The sequence below is a fragment of the Mustelus asterias genome, chromosome 10 (assembly GCF_964213995.1).
Source record: "Mustelus asterias chromosome 10, sMusAst1.hap1.1, whole genome shotgun sequence".
Lineage (NCBI taxonomy): Eukaryota > Metazoa > Chordata > Chondrichthyes > Carcharhiniformes > Triakidae > Mustelus > Mustelus asterias.
In genome coordinates, this window is record NC_135810.1 from 82,565,746 (window position 1) to 82,586,762 (window position 21,017).

The 21,017-nt window shown below is 39.9% G+C and overlaps 1 protein-coding gene across 1 annotated transcript in view; it reads right to left on the reverse strand.

Annotated features, from left to right (window-relative positions):
• cwf19l2 (CWF19 like cell cycle control factor 2) overlaps positions 1 to 21,017 on the reverse strand; it is a 131,043-nt gene that overhangs the window by 65,388 nt on the left and 44,638 nt on the right. Inside the window, exons 5-8 of the mRNA XM_078222041.1 lie at positions 18,734 to 18,853; positions 13,775 to 13,868; positions 5,185 to 5,300; positions 348 to 1,156 (exon numbers count right to left, since the gene is read on the reverse strand). Coding sequence (XP_078078167.1) covers positions 348 to 1,156; positions 5,185 to 5,300; positions 13,775 to 13,868; positions 18,734 to 18,853 — 1,139 coding nt within the window. The remainder of the gene's footprint in view (positions 1 to 347; positions 1,157 to 5,184; positions 5,301 to 13,774; positions 13,869 to 18,733; positions 18,854 to 21,017) is intronic.

Here is a 21,017-nt window from a genome sequence, read left to right on the forward strand (position 1 = left end):
ATTAAATCTTACTTTAAGGTGTTTTTTTCCCAACATGTGAGGATGGACATTGAAATTATTGAGTTCCTGTACTGAATATCGGAGCCCAATGCTCAGAAATTACATCCCAGGATTAGATGACGCTTCCACCTTCAACTTCATCTCTGATGCGTAAAATAATTTATTTCTGCAGTCCCTCCCAATCAGCAGTAATTTAAAACTTGATGTCAATGGAATAATATACAGTTTTAAATCAGTGTTAATTGCTGTAGTCACAAGAGTTCTTTCTGGCACTGGCACCTCATAACTCATATGATGGTAATATGAAAATTGCATCCAAGCATTTTTATTTATTGAAGTACACCTACCTAGAACTCGATTTCTGTTGACTTTGTGAAGATTCTGCTTGCATAGGACTACTTTCTCTGGGCTTGGTCTTTTTCAATTTGTTCATAGAGCTTGGAGTTTCCTCATGTTCTGTAACACTGCTCTGAGGTAGAAATGATGTGGGTTCTTCTGGTGGCTTGTTTCCATTATTGGCTGCACACCATGTTGACGTTCTGTCATTTTCATTGTTTGGTTTTTGAAAGCAACTTCTATAGGAACTGAGAGATTCGGGCATGCGGTTAGACGAACTAGGAAATCTGATGCCCCATTCTTCATCCTCAGGTTTCATAAACTTAGATTTTAAATTGCTTAAGGATAAAACTTTTTCCTTCTCCCTGTCATGAAAATTTTCACTTTCTAAATCTCTGGCAATATTATTTCTTTGCCCTGTCTGCTTATATTTTTCTTCCCTGGTTCTGTTAATTTCTCCACTATCATCTGTACATTTATCTTTGGCAAACTCCATTTCTACCTCTTTGTCACTGGACTTATATTTGTCTTTGTATCTATCAGCAATATCTTTCCTTCTATTATCCCTTTCTTTCCACTTGAATTGGTCCTGGAAACTTCCTTTTGATCTTTCTCTTTCTGTGTCTCTGTCACTTCCCTTGTATCTGTCTTTGTCTCCACTGAGTCCCCTTTCAGAACCATATTCTTTTCTTTCATTTTGATCAGAACTCCAGTTTCTTGGTTTTTTCCACCTCTCTCTCCGCCTATCGTTGTCGTCTTGATATTTTAATGCTGCAACTTTTTCAGCTTCTCGTAGTTTCTGTTGGAATAGTTCCATAGACTAAAGGGGAGAGAAAAAAAGAGAAATATTCACCATTATTACATTTCAATATTGATTGTTTTCATTATCACTTCATTGTAAAGTTTTAATTGTTTGCAATAAAAATAATCCAATAAGACCACTTTTTGCCCATCACTATAATTCCACAAAACACACAAATCCTTTCTCGGAGAGCTGTTTTCAGATTAGAACTGAAGCGTAGTCTAATTGAAAGTGGAAAGCTACTTACACTTAAGCAAAACGTGTAATATCAATTAATTAACAGAATTTAAGTTATCTTCTACATACCATCGAGACTCAATCCATTCTGATGCAGGAGTTTATCGATTTTGACAGATCATTTTAATTGTTATTGTTTGTAATAACAATAAATGAGTTGTGGAAAAACGTTGTCCTCATGAAAATTAATTAAATTTTAAAAAACAGTCTAGCCAGTATGAAAATAATTATGAATGGCCCATTTTGAACACTGATTTTTGTACATTCAAAATTAAAAGAATTTCTCTACAACCGAACATCCAATCAGAATGTTCCTATATCAATCCTACTGAGTCACTCCTTAAGTACAATGTTCCCAACTAACCCAGTTTCAGTTGGGAATCTGCCAAAACAGGCAGTTTCTCTCACAAGTGCTACTGCTGGTGGCTCCAGACAGAAGTTAGTTGTCTTCTCAATTCATTCATGCATGTTGATCTGAAATGTGTCCCTGTGTGGAGTGAATGAACTGACCCTGGCACACTGCTTTAACTCTCCTTCAGTTTACATTCCAGTGAAAATTGCGCAAGGTTCCACCGTGCAGTGTAATTTCACACCTTTGCCCTGATGATGACACCCCCACATCCTCAGAGAGCCATCATCGGCTGGGGAGCCACAAACACTCTTTCCAGTTGAAGCAACAATTTTACTTGTACTTCTTTCAATTAAGTCTATTGTATTCGCAGCTCATAATGTGATCTCCTCTACAGTGGGGACGCTAAACACAGACTGGGTGACCACTTTTCAGAATACTTTTGCTCAGTCAGCTAACATAACCCTGATCTTCCTGTCATATGCCATTTCAATTCACCATCTTGCTTATCATAGAATCCCTACATTACAGAAGGAGGCCATTCGGCCCATCGAGTCTGTACTGACCACAATCCCACCCTCACCCCATTCCCATAACCCCACACATTTATCCTGCTAATCCCCCTGACGCTAGGGTCAATTTAGTATGGCTAATCAACCTAACCTGCACATCTTTGGACTGTGAGAGGAAGCCAGAGCACCCGGGGGAAACCCATGCAGACACGGGAAGAATGTGCAAACTCCACTCAGACAGTGACCCGAGGCCAGAATTGAACCCGGGACCCTGGCGCTGTGAGGTAATCGTGCTAACCACTGTGCCACCTGTATGCCCACATTTCTGTTTTTGGCCTGCTACAATGTTCTTGTGAAGCCCAATGCAAGATAGGGGAATAGCATCTCATCTTCCAAATAGGCACATTACAGCTTTCTGGACTCAATACTGAGTTCAACAACTTCAGACCATGAACTCTGTTCACCATTTTGATTTACCCTCTTCTCAAGTGCCAGTCTACATCTTACTCTCATGTTTTGCTTTCAGACAACAGTAATGCTTTTTCTGCAATCACCGCATTCTGTTAATTTGGTTTCAGTCAGTGCTGTCCTTAATTCCACTATAAGCTCTGCTTCAGTGTATATATTATCTATCATTATCACTCCCTTTGTATTTCATATATCTTTGTCATTTAATCTCTCCTGACCTCCAACCAATCTCTGACCTTCCCCCTTTTTTCAAAAGAATAAAACCCATCACATTTGGACCAGTTCTGATGAAGAGACATATTAGACTCAAAACGTTAACTCTGTGCTGCCAGACCTGCTGAGTTTTTCCAGCAGCTTCTGTTTATATTTCAGATTTCCAGCATCTGCACGCAGTATTTTACTTTTATTGATGTTTATTTGCTTGAGACCTAGTAGAAGTCTTGAAAGTTGCAATCTTGTCATGCAATTTCTTCAAGTCAGTCACCGGGAATTCAAATCTTTTTTAAAAAGTTAACAGTTTCTAACGCGTTGTCTCTAAGGAAGACTAATTGTTTACCATCTACATAAATATGTGTACATTTTTAAAAATTTGTTCATGGTATGTGGGTGCGCTGGCTGGGTCAGCATCTATTACCCATTCCGGAGGACATTTAAGAGTCAACCACATCACTGTGGATCTGGAGTCACATATAGGTAGGTCAGAACAGGTAAGGATGACAGATTTCCTTCCCTAAAGGATGTTAGAGAACCAGATGGATTTTTACAACAATCAACAATGGTTTCATGGTCATTATTATACTTTTAATTCTGGATTTTTATTGAATTCACATTTCACCATCTGTCGTGGTTGGATTCGAACTTGGGCCACCAGACCATTACCCTGGATCTCTAGATTATGTACGTATGTATGTATGTATGTGATTTGAGATGACATTGGATCAGCTGATCCAGCAACAATACCACTACACCACTGCCTCTGCAATACTGATATTTATACTGCTGTTTTCATATCAAGTATCAAGGAGAAACACAGCTCATGGATACATATGTCTTCAGTGCAAATACAATATTTGAGACAATGTGGAGCATTTCTCATCGAGACAGTTTGATTTTGTCCACTCAGGAGATACTATGCACAACAATGCACTGCCCTGTCTCTCAACTAATGCCTATGCTTCAACTGTTTCATTTCACCTTCCATACTCCACTAAACTGTTCCAATGTCAGTTCAAATCAGGTATAACATATATATTTGCCAGGAGGCAAGAGTGGGCGCAAGGGGAAGAGGGGCTGAGGGTAGCTATGGAAGCACTGTGGGAAAGGTCATGTGAGCAGGCAGATCACAGAAGAGGAAGTCTGTGGCAAACAACTTTCAAGTGAAACTGGCAACGTTAAGTGGCTATATTGACCCTATTTCATTCACAACATTAAAATGAAACACTATTCAGTGAGTCGATGTTAAGTGGGTATTTAATGTAACAGAAAGATTTGAAGAGACAGATTGCCTCCTACAAATAAACCTGTAGAAGTGTTAAATTACTCTTTACAAATGGAATCAAACAACATAAAGTACGAATGTAAGCTCTGCATATTATTGGCAGTAAATTATTTGAGATCAGATTTTTTTTTACTTTAAAGGAACTAAATCATGGCAAAAAGACAATGGGATAGACAGGCAAAACCAGCATTAGTGTAATCTGTAAAATGTGGAATTGCAGGCTAGAAGCTCAGTTGGGAGAGGAATTATCCCACCTCAAGTGCAAATTTAATTTTGTTCCATTGAACCAAAGCTACTTCTGCATTACAATGCCTGGGGCTTGCAGGGTGTCCAGAGTTTTCTTATTCGCAGGCACTCACCTATGTGATAGGTCTATCATCTTAGTTTTAACATCAATTACATTTTGTAATACAACTCAGTGCTTTCTCTGCAAAAAAAGTATTTAAATCTTCTTTTGTGGCTTTGACAAATGATTCTAAATAAAATGTTATCATGTTTTTAATAAAAGAAATTCTATGTGTAAATTTACTTCATGGCATTTTTCAACTACTGTATTAATGATGCTCATCAGTTTGCTGTTTAGAAGTGTATTGTAATTCATCACAATTGAATGAATGGTAATATAAAGCTTTAAACTCATTATTTTATGCTAGCATGGAGAATGAACACCTTTTTTGTTAAAACGAATTTATTTAGTTTTCACACATATTGTAAGAGAAACAATCATACTGAAGGCTGTAAAGGGATTAAGCATCAGAAGGCTTCAGAACAATAAGTGCAATCGATGCGATCTGTCAAATACAATGTTGTGCATGAGGCCAATTACTGAACTTTATTGGGAATGGATCTATAGAAATGTGGCTTCTCATCCAAACATGATAAGTCAAAAGGAATATTAAAAGTTTGGGAATTAGAAGTTGAAGGTTAACAGAGAATAGCAATTCAATAATAATTTTCACTGGTTTCTTTCAAAAGCTTTTACCCCATATCTTGTAGCAACTATATCCTCCAAAGGGCACTGCTCTCTCTCTGCCTGTTCCTTCATACGTCTGTACGATTGTTTCAGCCACTTCAGCCCACCATCTTCTATCATAGCAGCTATTGGTTCAAAAATATTAGGAATACGTTTCAGGTTCAATCATTTACAAAATACATTATCTTTAAATTGAAATCATGATTTTATTAAAATTTGCAATCTTCTAAAAGAGGACTGTTGTCCTAGTCATACAAAATAATGAACCTTACCAATCAGCGAGCCATCCTACTTAATTTATTGAATAAAATGACTCTTAACCAGCCCTTAACCCCAGATTCTTTATTTATTTTTATTTCCTTTTCTCCAGGAAGTAACAAGCATAAAAAGGAACCTGTAAATGTGGATTTCCAAAGGGCATAAGATAAGAAGCCATATCAAAAGTTAAACAACATAAGAGCACAGTGTAGGGGGGTAACATACTAGCATGGATAAAGCATGAGTTAGCTAACAGGAAGCAGCATGGTGAGAATTCCTCAGTGTCAAAACAATTAACAGGATTCCCAACCTGTGGATCATTTGTTAATGCAAGGTCAGGCATCAGCTCAGGACACTAAATATTTAACCATGTATCTGTACTCAGGAATGTTGATCATGATGTGGAGATGCCGGCGTTGGACTGGGGTGAACACAGTAAGAGTTAAAACTCTTACTCATGTAAGAAATGTAATTTGTTAAAACTCTTACATGAGGAAGGATATATTGGCATTGGAGGGAGTGCAGAGAAGGTTCACCAGGTTGATACCGGAGATGAGGGGTTTGGATTATGAGGAGAGGCTGAGGAGATTGGGTTTGTACTCGTTGGAGTTTAGAAGGATGAGGGGGGATCTTATGGAGACTTATAAGATAATGCGGGGGCTGGATAGGGTGGAGGCGGAGAGATTCTTTCCACTTAGTAAGGAAGTTAAAACTAGAGGACACAGCCTCAAAATAAAGGGGGGTCGGTTTAAGACAGAGTTGAGGAGGAACTTCTTCTCCCAGAGGGTGGTGAATCTCTGGAATTCTCTGCCCACTGAGGTGGTGGAGGCTACCTCGCTGAATATGTTTAAAGCGCGGATGGATGGATTCCTGATCGGTAAGGGAATTAAGGGTTATGGGGATCAGGCGGGTAAGTGGTACTGATCCACGTCAGATCAGCCATGATCTTATTGAATGGCGGGGCAGGCTCGAGGGGCTAGATGGCCTACTCCTGCTCCTATTTCTTATGTTCTTATGTTCTTACTCAGGAATGTTGCCAGGACTCAATTTCATATTGTGCCTTCCTTTGGCCCTTCCCAAACGTTACAATGCTCAGAACACAAAGTGGTAAGAGAGTGAGCTGTTGCTGCATACAGTAAGCTAATGCATTCGACTATTGCTTCAAAAGTTGCTGAATGAGGGCATAAATCTCTAACCGGTAGAGGAAAATTCAATCAAACAGCGAGTCATCTTGGACTAGCTCCTTATGCCTCACACAGTCTGTATGTCAGTCATTCTTAAAGCACAAAATGAAAAAAGACAACGTGACTTGGACACTTTAAGAATAGAGTTTTAGTAGAGATTAGGCTGAGAATATTCAAAGAACTCAGCAATGCTCTGAGTTATTCTCATCCTAATCCCTCCTAGCAACATCAAAAACATGGCATGAAGTGGCAAAGTTAGAAATTCAGGAAGGAGTCTTAAATCAATATTCTAATTTGCATAAGATACGCTTCAGGTCAGGAATAGGGGTAAAAAAACAACTTCTGGGTGGAATAGTGTCACAATTCCTCCTTCATCTATTTGTATTAGCTGCTGTCTTATATATAAAGTATATGATTATTACAGGAGTCATGTGACAACAATAGGCTGTAAAATGCATCATATACATTAAAAATCGAAAGTTTGGGGGAATAAGTCAGGAGAGCAACATCGTACCTTCAGCACTCACAAACTTCAATAATCCTCCAATTTGCAGCAGCAGTAGGAGGAGCTGATATTTGGCAAACTCAATGTTTGAGATTGCTAATTTATTATTATTTATTCGTATCACAATTAGGCTTACATTAACATTGCAATGAAGTTATTGTGAAAATCCTCTAGTCGCCACAGTCCAGTGCCTGTTCGGGTACACTGAGGGAGAATTTAGCATGGCCAGTGCACCTAACCAGCACGTCTTTCGGACTGTGGGAGGAAACCGGCGCACCCAGAGGAAACCCACGCAGACACAGGGAGAACATAAAGGTTCCGCACAGACAGTGACCCAAGCCGGGAATCAAACCCGTGTTCCTGGCGCTGTGAGGCAGCAGTGCTAACCATTGTGCCACCCATAAATATGAAATTAGGAGCTTGGATAAATCTGCCCATGCTCTTATTGCTGAAGTCTGCAGACAGCAAACATTCATCAAATCTGAATAGCCTGGATTCAAACGCAGAGCTCAGAGATTAAACAAAGGTCTGCTAACCCGACAGCGACACCCAATCTTTCAGTGTTTCTACTAACGGAACAATGCATGTAAGATATTACAGTTTAAATTTCTCAGAAACATGTTTACACATTCAAGCACAATGATGCAGTGAACAGCTATAGAACATGATAACAAGAACCATTTCAAAACAGTTGTACACATGTTGGGTCTTTAGAATTAGACAGTCAAAATATTTATATCATTACATGACTTTTTGTAGACAAAGAGAGCAGGTTAGAATAATTCCAATGGACTGGAATCATGGTTCAGATATTATTGCGCACCAATGGAGGCTTAAAATTAAACCATTTTTCAGAATACAAATTTAATTTAAAATATTTTAATTCATTAATTAAATATTCTGATTGCAGCTGCTGGTATTTTTTTAATATTTCTCTCCAAGGTAATAGTTTACATACAATTTACATGGTTGAAGGGAAAGGGTTAATGTTTTTTGTACTCAATGTATTTTATACCTAAAGGGTTAATGTATTTTGTACCTAAAAGGTTGAACTTTGTACTTCGAATGTATCACAAGCATAACCCTTCATTGTGGCTAATCTCCTCAGGTTTATACTGCTTTCCCTCAGGTTTATACTGTTTTTGACATGAATAAAGTTATTCTTGTTTGTACTGCTTCTGACGTTAATACCAGTTAACTTTTATTCTTATAACAATAAATAGTCAAATGTAAATGTGAATGTGTTTGCAGACATGCAAGTCTTACCTTTTCTACAGGCTTGCGTGGTAAATGTAAACGGAAGAGAGCATTACAAGGTGTGAAGTGCGATACGGCCGTTTGAAGAGGAACTCCCGCTGAGGCAGCTGGAAGAGCGTCGGAACTTCAAAGGGGAACCGCGGGAAGAACAGGAAACAGAAGACCTGCGCTTCGTGTGCTGAGGATGCCAGATACACTGGTTTGTGGTCAAGAAGCTCTCAATGTATTTTTTGTGGTTGGTCTGGAAGCTTGCTTTGTGACCAACAGTTGTAAATTGTATTTCTGAGTCGTGACTGGTCTGGGGTTTGATTCATGACCAGACCAGTGTTTGTGTCGTGACTGGTGCTGGGAGCCATAATGTATATATATCCCCACTTTTCTGTGTTCAGAGAGAATTTTGGCTTCCGCTTTCAAGGGGTCAAGTTCTCCCGCAAGCTTGTGAGAATAAAGCCTTACTGTATTTTGACTCAGACTAGCCTCAGAGGTATTTTTACTGACTTCAGTGGTGAAGAAGGCATTTGGCACAGTTGGTTTCATTGGTCAGAACATTGAATACAGGAGTTGGGACGTCTTGTTGAAGTTGTACAAGACATTGGTAAGGCCACACGTGCAATACTGCGTACAATTCTGGACATTCTATTACGGAAAGGCTATTATTAAACTAAAAAGAGGGCAGAAAAGGTTTACTAGGATGCTACCGGGATTGATGGTTTGAGTTATAGAGAGAGGCTAGATCGAGAGGGACTTTTTTCCCTAGAGCGTAGAGGCTTAGGGGTGATCTTACAGAGGTCTATAAAATAATGAGGGGCATAGATAAGGTAGATAGTCAACATCTTTGCCCAAAGGTAGAGGAGTCTAAAACTAGATTTAAGGTGAGAGGGGAAGAGATACAAAAGGGTCCAGAGGAGAAAATATTTCTCACAGAGGGTGGTGAGTGTCTGGAACGAACTGCCAGAGGTAGTAGTAGAGCTGGGTACAATTTTGTCTTTTAAAAAGCATTTAGACAGTTACATGGGTAAGATGGGTGTAGAGGGATATGGGCCAAACGCAGGCAATTGGGACTAGCTTAGTGGTAAAAACTGGGCAGCATGGACAAGTTGGGCCGAAAGGCCTGTTTCCATACTGTAAACTTCTATGATTCTAATCCCTTCATAATTTTAAAGACATCCATCAGCCAATCCATAAGTCTTCTATATTCTAAAGAAAAGGGTCACAATATGTACAATTTTTCTCAAAAGCTGCAATCTCTCAGTTCAAGTACCACCTTTGTAACTTTTTTCTGAACCTTCCCCAGTGCTGCTCGGAGGATCAAAACTGTCCAGGATCCTATAAAGATTCTGCAAAATTTCACTACATTTGAGTTCTATAACACTAGAATTAAACCCCAATGCATTTGTAGCTTTTAAGTTTAAGTTTTAAGTTTATTTACTAGTGTCACAAGTAGGCTTATATTAACGCTGCAATGAAGTTACTGTGAAAATCCCCTCGTCGCCACATTCCGGCACCTGTTCGGGTACACTGAGGGAGAATTTTAGTATAGTCGATGCACCTAACCAGCACGTCTTTTGGACTGTGGGAGGAAACTGGAGCACCTGGAGGAAACCCACGTAGACACGGGGAGAATATGCAGATTCCACACATAGTGACCCAAGCCAGCAATCAAACCCACTTTGCTGATCCGCAGTGTTGTTTTTAATGAGCTGTTCAAAAATATCCCTAGATCGCTTTGCTCTCTTACCCCAGTTTTGTATTACTTAAGGTCTGAGCCATTTTAAAAACCCGAGTATATAACACCCATCATATTATCCTTTATCTACTAATCCTGTCACTTTTTCAAAGAATTCTATCAGATTAGTTAAGCATGGTTTAGCCTTTTGAAATCCATGCTGATGTTTTTTATTATAATTTCTGTCTCGATACGCTCTAACAATTATTTTGATATAGATTCCAATAACTTTACTGCCATCAACGATACGCTGACTGCCCCAATTGTTCAATCTCCCTACTTGTATACAGGCACAACATTAGCTGTCTGCCAGTCATGTGGCACTATCCCCTCTTCTACGAAGCTATGTTTCAATCACCCCTACAATATCTGGATCCTGTCTTAAGTTATCCGCTCTGGTTTCTCCATACTATGTGTAATGCAACACCACAAATTATAATTGTTTTTATTTACTGTTTCTATCCTTTTGTTTTTAATAGTTATTTTGTCATTACACTCTATAACTTTATCTGATCTGTGGTCATTTGTGTTATTCTTATTCTTTCCTTTAGTCTGTCCCTTGCTCTCTCTCTTGTCGATTCTTTCACTGTTAGGTTTCTGTAATTTCTAGCTGATTCCACCACCACTACCACCAATCCCTGCACTGTATTAATAAAATGTCTTATGTACAACTTTAGTTATCCTTTCCACTTGGACCTTGGTCTCAACACCCCTCATCTCTGGTATCAACCTGGTGAACCTTCTCTGCACTCCCTCCAAGCCCAATATATCCTTCCGCAACCCATGAAATAGAATCCCTCATCCCCACACCATCCCTTTAACTACAAGTTAACTTCCCTAATCTGTTTAGCCCAATGCCAATTTGCAGGTGACTGGGATAATAATTTTATTCATTAAGAAAAATAACAGGTCTTGGTGACAATTACCAAATAATCAACATTTATAACAAGGTTGATTAATTGTAAATATGAACAAATTTCAACTTTGAAATCTTAAAAAGATTTAATATTGAGCAGCAGCAGTTCTCCACTAAAATACATTCTTGAGCCGTCATTAAAAAGTTTGAAGTTAGCAACGAAGGAAATAGTCCACACCTCTGCACCCCTAAATTCTGCAGTACTGTCACATACAGCCTTGGTTCAAACAAAAAGAGCTGAACTCCAGAGGTGAGGTGAGAGTGACTGCCCCGGACATCAATGCAGCACTTAATCGAGTATGGCATCAAGGAGCCCTAGCAAAATTGAAGTCAATGGGAATCAGGGGGAAAACTCTCCACTGGTTAGAGTCATACCTAGCACAAAGAAAAACGCTTGTGGTTGGTGGAGATCAGTCATCTCATTTCCAGAATATCGCTGTCCTAGGCCCAACCATCTTCAGCTGCTTCATCAATGACTTTCCCTCTATCATAAGGTCAGAAGTGGGAATGTTCACTGAACATTGAACAATGTTCATCACCATTCGTGATTCCTTAGATACTGAAGCAGTCCATGTCAAAATGCAACAAGATCTGGACAATATCCAGGCTTGGGCTGACAAGTGGCAAGTAACATTTATGGTACACAAGGCAATGACCATCTCCAAAAAAAGAGAATCTAACCATCGCCCAATGACATTTAATGGCATTCTTCATCACTTTATCCTCCACTATCAACATCCTGGATGTTACCATTGAACCAGGAACTGAACTAGACTAGCCATATAGATACTGTGGCTACAAGAGCAGGTCAGAGGCTAGGAATCTTGTGGTGAGTAGCTCATGTCCTGACTCCCCAAAGCCTAACCACTATCCACAAGGCACAAGTCCGGAGTGTGACGGAATACTCATCACCTGCCTGGATGAGTGCAGCTCCAAAAACACTCAAGAAGCTTGACTCCAGCCAGGACAAAACAACCTGCTTGATTGGCACCCCATCCACAGCATTCACTTTATCCACCACCAATGCAGGGTGGCAGCAGTGTGTACATCTACAAGATGCACTGCAGGAAATCACTTTCAACAACATTTTCCAACTCACAACTACTAGCATCTAGAAGGACGAGGGCAACAGACACTTGGGAATACCACTAACTGGAGGTTCCTGTCCAAACCTTCCACCATTCCGACTTGGAAATATATCTCCGTTCCTTCACTATCGTTGGGCCAAAATTCTATCAGTATTGAAGGAAGGATTCCATTGAATATCCTTTGTATTTTCTTCTATCCCTACTGTACAAGCAATGGATTTCTCACAAGTTTCACTTTCTGGTGCAGCTTTCTCTGTGAAAATTCCTATCACTTGTACTAGTGCCATTGCTTTAACACCCATCTCCTTTTTTGAAGATTTCTTAAGCCTTCCTATTACTGCCACTGATCTACCATCCCACTTGCAACAATTTGCTTTTCTTTACCCTGCCTTATGGCATTAAAAGCACACTGATTTCTTTATATCACTTTTATTCTCTACACTAACATTTGATCAACTGGAACAGCTTCTGACTTCTTCCTAAAATTAGATTCTTTTCTATTCCTCCAGATTCTCTGTGGGTTTACCAATGGAAATCTACTGCCCCCTAGCGGCTTATGTGATATATCATACCCATCTACCAGAACTGCTGCTTCCTTTACCTTAAAAACTTACAGTCTTCTGGGTGTGACCCAACAGCTATTGGCATGCTGTTCCGAAATTCTTAGTTCTCTCACATTCTCCAAAGTTTATTCTAATCTCATTGATTGAAGCCACCAGTCAAACATTTCTTTCCCCCAAGCAAATTCTAGAAAAGTTTCATTCAGTCTTTTCTTTAGTCTGAAATTGCAGCTGATCTGCATGCTTCAGGGTCAAGCCTATAAGCATTAAGTTCTGCAGTTTTAACTATCTCATAATCGGAGGATTGTTCTTTCGAAAGATTAGAATACACATCCATAGCCTTCCTGACCAAAAAGCTTTGTGAAATGAGAGTCCATGAGTCCATTGGCCAGTTTAGCTTTGTGGCCACCTTTTCAAATGAAATAAAATATCTCTCAACTCTATCTTCAGAATTTAGGAACTATGCAAACACTCAGTTATACCATAGCTCAGAGTGGGACTCGATTTCTCTTTTGAACTACTGGGGCTCTCTTCCATCCAATAACCCAAGCTCATGTTGCTTGATTTCTTTGTCTTTGAAACTCAAGCTTTTGCACTGCTATTTCTTTCACTCATTCTTTTTCCAGTCCAGCCTTTTCATTTCTTTCTCCATTTCAAGTTGACTTTATTGCAACTGAATTCAGTCCAACTCAACCAACTTGATGTCTGGTTTAACTGTTCCCTCTTCCAATTCCAGATGCTGTGCTCTGTCCTCGATTATGTCTGCTTTTGTAACCCCTGCTTTCAACAATGTGCACAAGTTCAGAATCAGCACTGACTGTAGCTAACTTCACTAACCAATTTTCAAATGGGGAATTCTAGTATATGTTAATACTAACCAGAATTTGACATCAGAGGAACCAGACAACTTATTTCATCCCAAGAAACCACACATTTCAATTGAGTTATCAAAAAATAAATTTGTTATTCTAGTTACTGGGAAGGCCACAATTCATTCTCGTATCATTTCAAATAAATAAGGATGCAAGATGATGAAAGTAGCAATGAATTTGAAATAGAAGCAATATAAACCACAACACTGAGCTGAAATTGGCATTACATTTACCTTTCTGAACTGGTGCAGAGTCACTTTCCTCAGATGGCAAGCCAGACCCTCCATCTTTCCAATAAGGATTCAATTCTCTTTTGTGTATCTCAGCCTATAATGGGAGAAGTCAATTAAAGAAATTGGAAACATAATCATAATTACAGCACTTATCAAAGAAAATAACTTGTTATGCTTTGTTCCATTGTCTGTCTGATATATTTGGGGATTCTTTGCAAATGGATTTATTCATACCCACTAAAACTAAAGAAATCCTGCACTGACATTTATCAGTTCAGCTTACTACAAATATAAAGCTTACACATCATTGCAACAAACCTGAAAGAGTGGTTATACAAAATAGGCAGGTAGGAAACTTAAATGGAGTCAAAATCATTATGGCACAGAAGGAGACCATTTGGTCCATCAAGTCCATGCCAGTTCTCTGGACAGCAATTCAGTTAGTTCCATTTCCCATTATCACTGTACTCCTGCAAGTTTACTTCCCTCAAGGGTCCATACAATTTCCTTTTGAAATCATTGACTATATCCACTTGCACCAACCTGGTAGGCAGTGAAGACCTACGTCATTAACATTCACCACATAAAAAAAGATCTTCCTCACATCCCCCCTGGAACTCTTGCCAAAAACTTTAAATCTGTGTCCCCTAGTCCTTCCACCATTAGCGAATGAGAACAGCTTTTCTTTGTCTTTTCTGTCTAAACCTGTCAATACCTTGTACACCTCTTTTAAATCTCCCCTCAATCTTCTTTCCTCCATGGAGAACAACCCCATCTTCTCCAAACTAACTTTACAGTGAAAATCTCTGATCCAGGAACTAATTTGGTAAATCTTCAATAACCAAGTGTGTTTGCCCTGGACACTCGGATCATACTGCAATGTATCAGTTTTTACCAACATGGCATAGGTGTCAAAGCCAAGCACACTGGCTGCCCAGTTGCCAGTTCCCTTAACCTATGAAACTGATGGAGACATTTTTCCTCCTGCTTTCCAACCCACCAAATGCATAGATGCCAGTTTACCAACCCTAATTTCCCATTTATCACAGTTTCGAACTCCTTCTTACTGCTTTGCATCAGGATTCACCTCTGCTGCACCCACTAGGCATGAATTTCTAGCCTTGCAAAACTGGGACTTCATGCTTACCGCATGCATAAGAATCAGATGTTTAAAGCTAGAAACAATACTTCTCACTGTATCCCAATACATGTGACAATAATAAATCAAATCAAAAATGCAGCAGGAAAGAATAGAGAGAAAAACATTAACGAGAATGAGGAAATTTGGGAATTTTACTGTCTCATTTTGCACTGTAATTAACTGCGAGAAGCTCAGCTAAGCACTATCCCACCCAAGGCTACACTGTCCCACTGATACACCGGATTAAATACAATGATTACTTGTTTATATCTCTATGATACAATGCAACAATCCCAGGAGATCTTCCAGTGAAAACATCATCACTGAATGGAACATTATTGTGGATACTGATAAAACTAATGGAAAGAACAAAATATAACATCTTCCACCTTTTGGCTGATATTACTTTTGGAGGACTGAATATTCTTCCGGAATATATCTGGGAACGGGAATTGCGTACAATTATAAATCATCCAGAACAGGAGAAAGTATGGCCAAAATTCATGTCTCTAAAATACCCATGTGGTCCAAATTCAGCTTTGGAAATGGAGCTCAGAAAGTACCAGGCATTTCCCTTTATTATTTGGTTATTTTTGCCTGTTTGAATTTTTTGGGTCTGAAATTTTAGAGAAAGCTACTCTAAGTACTGTTGCCTTATTAACAGATAAACCCTAGATCAGGAAATCTAGATTGAATAATATACACTGCCTGCAATAAATTCAAATTACTGAGAATACTGTTTGACAACTATAAATTTCATATGTGATCCATGAAACCCCATTGTACACACCTAAGTAACCCGAGGACAAAATGTCTGGACACTCCCAACCTTCAATAAATATGGCAAAGAAAGAAAAAAAGTTAATTAATTCACGATAGAATTTAATGGATGTGCTCCCTATTACTAAATTTAGCTTTTCATGAATCTGTCTCCCTGGGCGCAATCTTACCGGCCATTCACGCCATGCTCCTGCTGGAAAGTCAGAGAATTTGACGCCCAGCAAAACGTTACATTCTCCTTTCCTTCCCTATGAACAGTATGCTTTGTCTGTATAGCATGGAAGAAACAATACTTTTCACTGTTTCCCAATACATGTGACAATAATAAATCAAATCAAGTCTTCGTTCATTGCAGCGGGATGGGAAAATCCCTCCAGCGTGAACGGTTTAATATTCTTTCGGACCTTGCTTTACACACATGGCTTTTTCTAGCGTTGGGGTAGGTGCCATCAGCAGGACTGGAAGATCCCATCAGAGAACGTCCAGAAAATCCCACCCCTTAATCTTCAAATGGGAATGAGGAATGAGATAGAGAATCTGGTGAACTGGTGCGGCAACAATAATCTCTCCCTCAATGTCAACAAAACGAAGGAGATTGTCATCGACTTCAGAAAGCGTAAAGGAGAACATGCCCCTGTCTACATCAATGGGGACAAAGTAGAAAGGGTCGAGAGCTTCAAGTTTTTAGGTGCCCAAAGCCCCAACAACCTGTCCTGGTCCCCCCATACCGACACTATAGTTAAGAACTATAGTGCCTCTACTTTCTCAGAAGACTAAGGACTAAGGCATGTCAGCTACGACTCTCACCAACTTTTACAGATGCACCATAGAAAGCATTCCTTCTTGTTGTATCACAGCTTGGTATGGCTCCTGCTCTGACCAAGACCGCAAGGAACTATAAAAGGTCGTGAATGTAGCCCAATCCATCACGCAAACCAGCCTCCCATCCATTGACTCTGTCTACACTTCCCGCTGCCTCGGCAAAGCAGCCAGCATAATCAAGGACCCCACGCACCCCGGACATTCTCTCTCCCACCTTCTTCCGTCGGGAAAAGGGTACAAAAGTACCGACTCAAGAACAGCTTCTTCCCTGCTGCTGTCAGACCTTTGAATGGATTTACCTTGCATTAAGTTGGTCTCTCTCTAGACCCTATCTATGACTGTAACACTACATTCTGTACTCTCTTGTTTCCTTCTCTATGAACTGTATGCTTTGTCTGTATAGCGCGCAAGGAAAAATATTTTTCACTGTATGTTTATACATGTGACAATAAATCAAATCAAATTCAAATCAAATGAATGAGAAAAGATGGGAATGGCCACAGGGGCAGAACAGAAGGCGAAAAAACATAGATAGTTAAGTGAGAAAACTTTACGAAGTCTATGGGTGGCATTGGAGAAAAGTTCACAGTAAAGGAGTGGGTAAAGACAGGAGCGACTCTATCGAAGGGGGTTATATCTGCATTTTTAAGTGATGGCAATTGGGACTCAGATTCGTTGCTGGCACTTACCAGGATCATCAGAACTCTGAAAAAAAAATGGCAGCCAAGATGGGCCTTTCAGTGGGCCCACTTGTGGCCTGTCACACCTCCGGTCTAAGATTGAAACGGTAGCCCAACTAATGCACAAAATGTAGCTTTCTACCAGGTAAGCCCCATTTCCGAGCATACTGGCAACGGAAGCAGGATTGCAATGACAAGATTAGTCACGTCTCCTGATTCCTGCCTCCGACATGAAAATCTGACCCAAGATCTCTGCTCAGAAAATGGATATTACTGGCGCATTTGCTTTCAATGGAGGATGAAATATACTCTGATAGCAAACAACCAATTTTAAAAATATATATTTTCAACATATACACCATCAAATAAATTTCAGAACACCAGTGATAATATGAAAACAATTCCGTATGGTAAGCTTTCATATCTTTTATTTTAAAATTGGCTTCCTTGGTGTCAGATCCTTCCAAAGTCTCGTCCCTACAATCTCCTCCACCCTACAATGCTCTGAGATATCTATGCAGCTTCAATTTACACCTCTTGAATTCATAAGAAACAGAAGCATGACTATCTGATTGTGGCCTTAACTCCATTTTCCTGCCTGTTCCCCACAACCCTCAACTCCCTTCTTGATCAAAAATTTCTCACACATCCCCAATTTTAATCATTCAACACTGGTGCTCAGGCCTTATGTTGTTAAGTCCATGAACTCTGTAAGTTCTTCTTCAAATTCTTCACATCTCTTTTTCCTCCCTTAAGACTCTATTTAAAATCTACTCCTGTGACCAAGTTTTTGATCATTAGTCCTAAATCTTCCTAATGTGGCTTAGTGTCAAACTATGTTTGATAACACTCCAGTGAAGCAGCTCGAGATGTTTTGCTATGTTAAAGGCGCAATATAAATACAAGTTTTTCTTCAAGAGTTTCAATTACAACTTAGTTCATTTCCCTCAAGTTGTCAGGAATGGGTCCATATAGGTCAGCACATACTGAGATGAGAAATTGGAGAAACTGTGCAGGACATAATAGTTTTAAGTGCCATTTTGTGTTCCTGGATACATTAACGTCATTTCAATTAACTTAAGTTGAATTGGGTTACAGTAGCAGCAGCGTACCACAATGTGGTACACTAAAGTGTACAATACTTCTATTTATTTTATTTATTTTTAGTCACAAGTAGGCTTACATTAACACTGCAATGGAAGTTACTGTGAAAATCCCCTACTTGCCACACTCCGGCACCTGTTCGGGTACACTGAGGGAGAATTTAGCATGGCCAATACACCTAAACAGCATGACTTTTGGACTGCTGGAGGAAACCGGAGCACCCGGAGGAAACCCACGCAGACATGGGGAGAACGTGCAAATTCCACACAGACAGTGACCCAAGCCAGGAATTGAACCCGGGTTCCTGGTGCTGTGAAGCAACAGTGCTGACCACTGTGCCAAATGCCGCAATACAGTATCTTATAATGAATTGGCTACTTGAATATATTTATCTCATGGTAATTATTTTTTGCTTTCATGTTTTCTCATTACCTGTTCCGAGGCTTGCACCTTCTCATGCTCCATTTCTTTCTCCTTCAGTTTTTCAGCTCGGATTGCTGCAGTAGATACTGTCTTTAAAGACATGAAGTCTAACGTCATCCATTCTTCCCTCTAGCATAAAATGAATACATCAAAGAATATTTTAATTCAGGGCAATAAATGCAATGTTAAAAAAATTACTAACTCTGCAGGGTTGAACTCATGTTACTTAACTAGCACATCTCCAATGAAGAAATACTGGAAGGCTTAACACAACAGTTAATGGGTCTGGACCTCAGTGGAGTGGCAATCAGATTCGGATTGCAACTCTGCTCCTAGATTCTTAACTCGTAATCCTGTTGATTCTTTCTCACCTGAACTTCTAGGCGAGAACTGTGTAGTGCAGCGTGCTCCTGAGGCTGCCATAAATCAGGTATGTTTAAAGGTCCATTCACTTTCAAGCTAGAAGGTGGTGGTAAGTGGTAGGATTTGGGGTGGGCCGGAGGGGATTGGATGGGGTGTTGTTGTTCCATTAGGGATAGTCAGGGTTGGGGAGGTCAATACAATAGTTACTCGAAGCTAGAAGTGCTATGAGGCAGCCAGAGTCATCCGAAGTTTGCAGGGGAATCTTAAATCTCTTTCTAAAAATCTAACAAATAATATTTAACTGAAGGTACTTTTAAATTCTAAATCTCATCCAGGGGCCCAAGAAGGGAGATAGAAACTACCCACTGGGGAGCAGATATAGATAGTTAATTATGGAAACAAACTTGAACTGGGTTTTCTCTTCCTGGGCTCAGCTAGAATCTTTATTTTCGGAGCACATCAATTCAGACATTTCAGTGCGACCTAGCACTGGAATGCAACCGCAACAGAAGTGCTGGATGTTTGGGGAGTTAGGAGAGGGAGGTGCTCCTTTCTTTTTCCAACTTGTTCATCCTGTAGGAATTGCTCCACGACAAGGGAAGAGGCTGGTTGTTTGGTGAGTATCTGGGAAGTGGCTAAATTCTAATCTACTCCCAAGGTTTAAAACAGTATAGGAATTTGCGGTAAGATTAATAGAATACATAGAAGAAAAAAACTAAATAAAATAATTAGCTAATTAAAACACTTAAGGATGGCAGGACTGGTAATATGTCCTGTGAGAGCTCCTGAAAAAAGTGAGATCCAAGACAAACACATCTGCACAAAGATATCAGGGGGTTTACCGGGGTAAAAGGCCAGAATGCAAACCCGTCAAAGGATTTAATTTAATTTAATTAAATCCAGAATAAAAAGCTAATATCAGTATAGTGACCATGAAACTATTGGATTAGAGTAAAAACCCAATTGATTCTGATATCTTTAGGGAAAGAAATCAGTTGTCCTTACCAGTTCTGGCTAATTTGTGCCTCCTGTCCAACCCCAATGTGTTGACTCTTATCTAGCCTTTGAAATAGCTTTGCAGGACCCAATGTTGCAGCTGTACCAAAGCAGCTTGACTAGAGACAGGGCTGCTGCTGGAGCACAAATCTTCAGTACTATTCGGGATATCGTCAGGAGCTCAAAGCCTTTGCTGTATCCAGTACACTCAGCTGTTTATTGAACTGGCTAAATGGGAACCTCAGTCGGAGACACTCAGCACTTCTAGCTGAAAATTGCCGTCTGCATTTACATGCTAGGCTCTGTCGTCAGTGAGGATGGGGAGCCATCGTACAGCCTCCTTTCTCACATTAGTTGGTTAATTTTCACCACCTGACATTCACAACTGACATAGCAGAATTTTGATCTGATCCAGTGGTCATGAAGTTGCATAGCTTTGTCTACAGCATGCTGATATCATTGCTTAGTATGCAAGTAGCCCTGTCTTGCAGCTTCACCAGGTTTATGTCTCCGTTTAAGTAAGTCAGGTGCTGATGAAGACTCAGCCTGGCAATCATGTCCTTTAGGACTCAGCCAACTCAGTCAGTGCTGGTGCTACAGGGCCACATTTGGTGGTGTCACTGTGGTCCCCCACCCAGAGTACATTCTATATCCTTCTTCCAAGTGGTGCTCCATACTGAGGAACACTGATTTATCAGCTGAAAGTGGAAGGTGATAAGCAGCTGGAGATTTCCTTCTCATTAATGATCTGAGATATTGTGAATTCATGGAGAGTCAATGTTGAGAAATCCCAAAGCTATTCCCTCCTGATTGTCAACGACTGTGGCGCTGCCTCTGGCGTGTTTGTCTTGCCAATGGGGGCAGAACATATCCAAAGATGGGGGAGTCTGGGATGTTAGCTGAAAGGTATGATTCTATGAAAATAACTATGTCA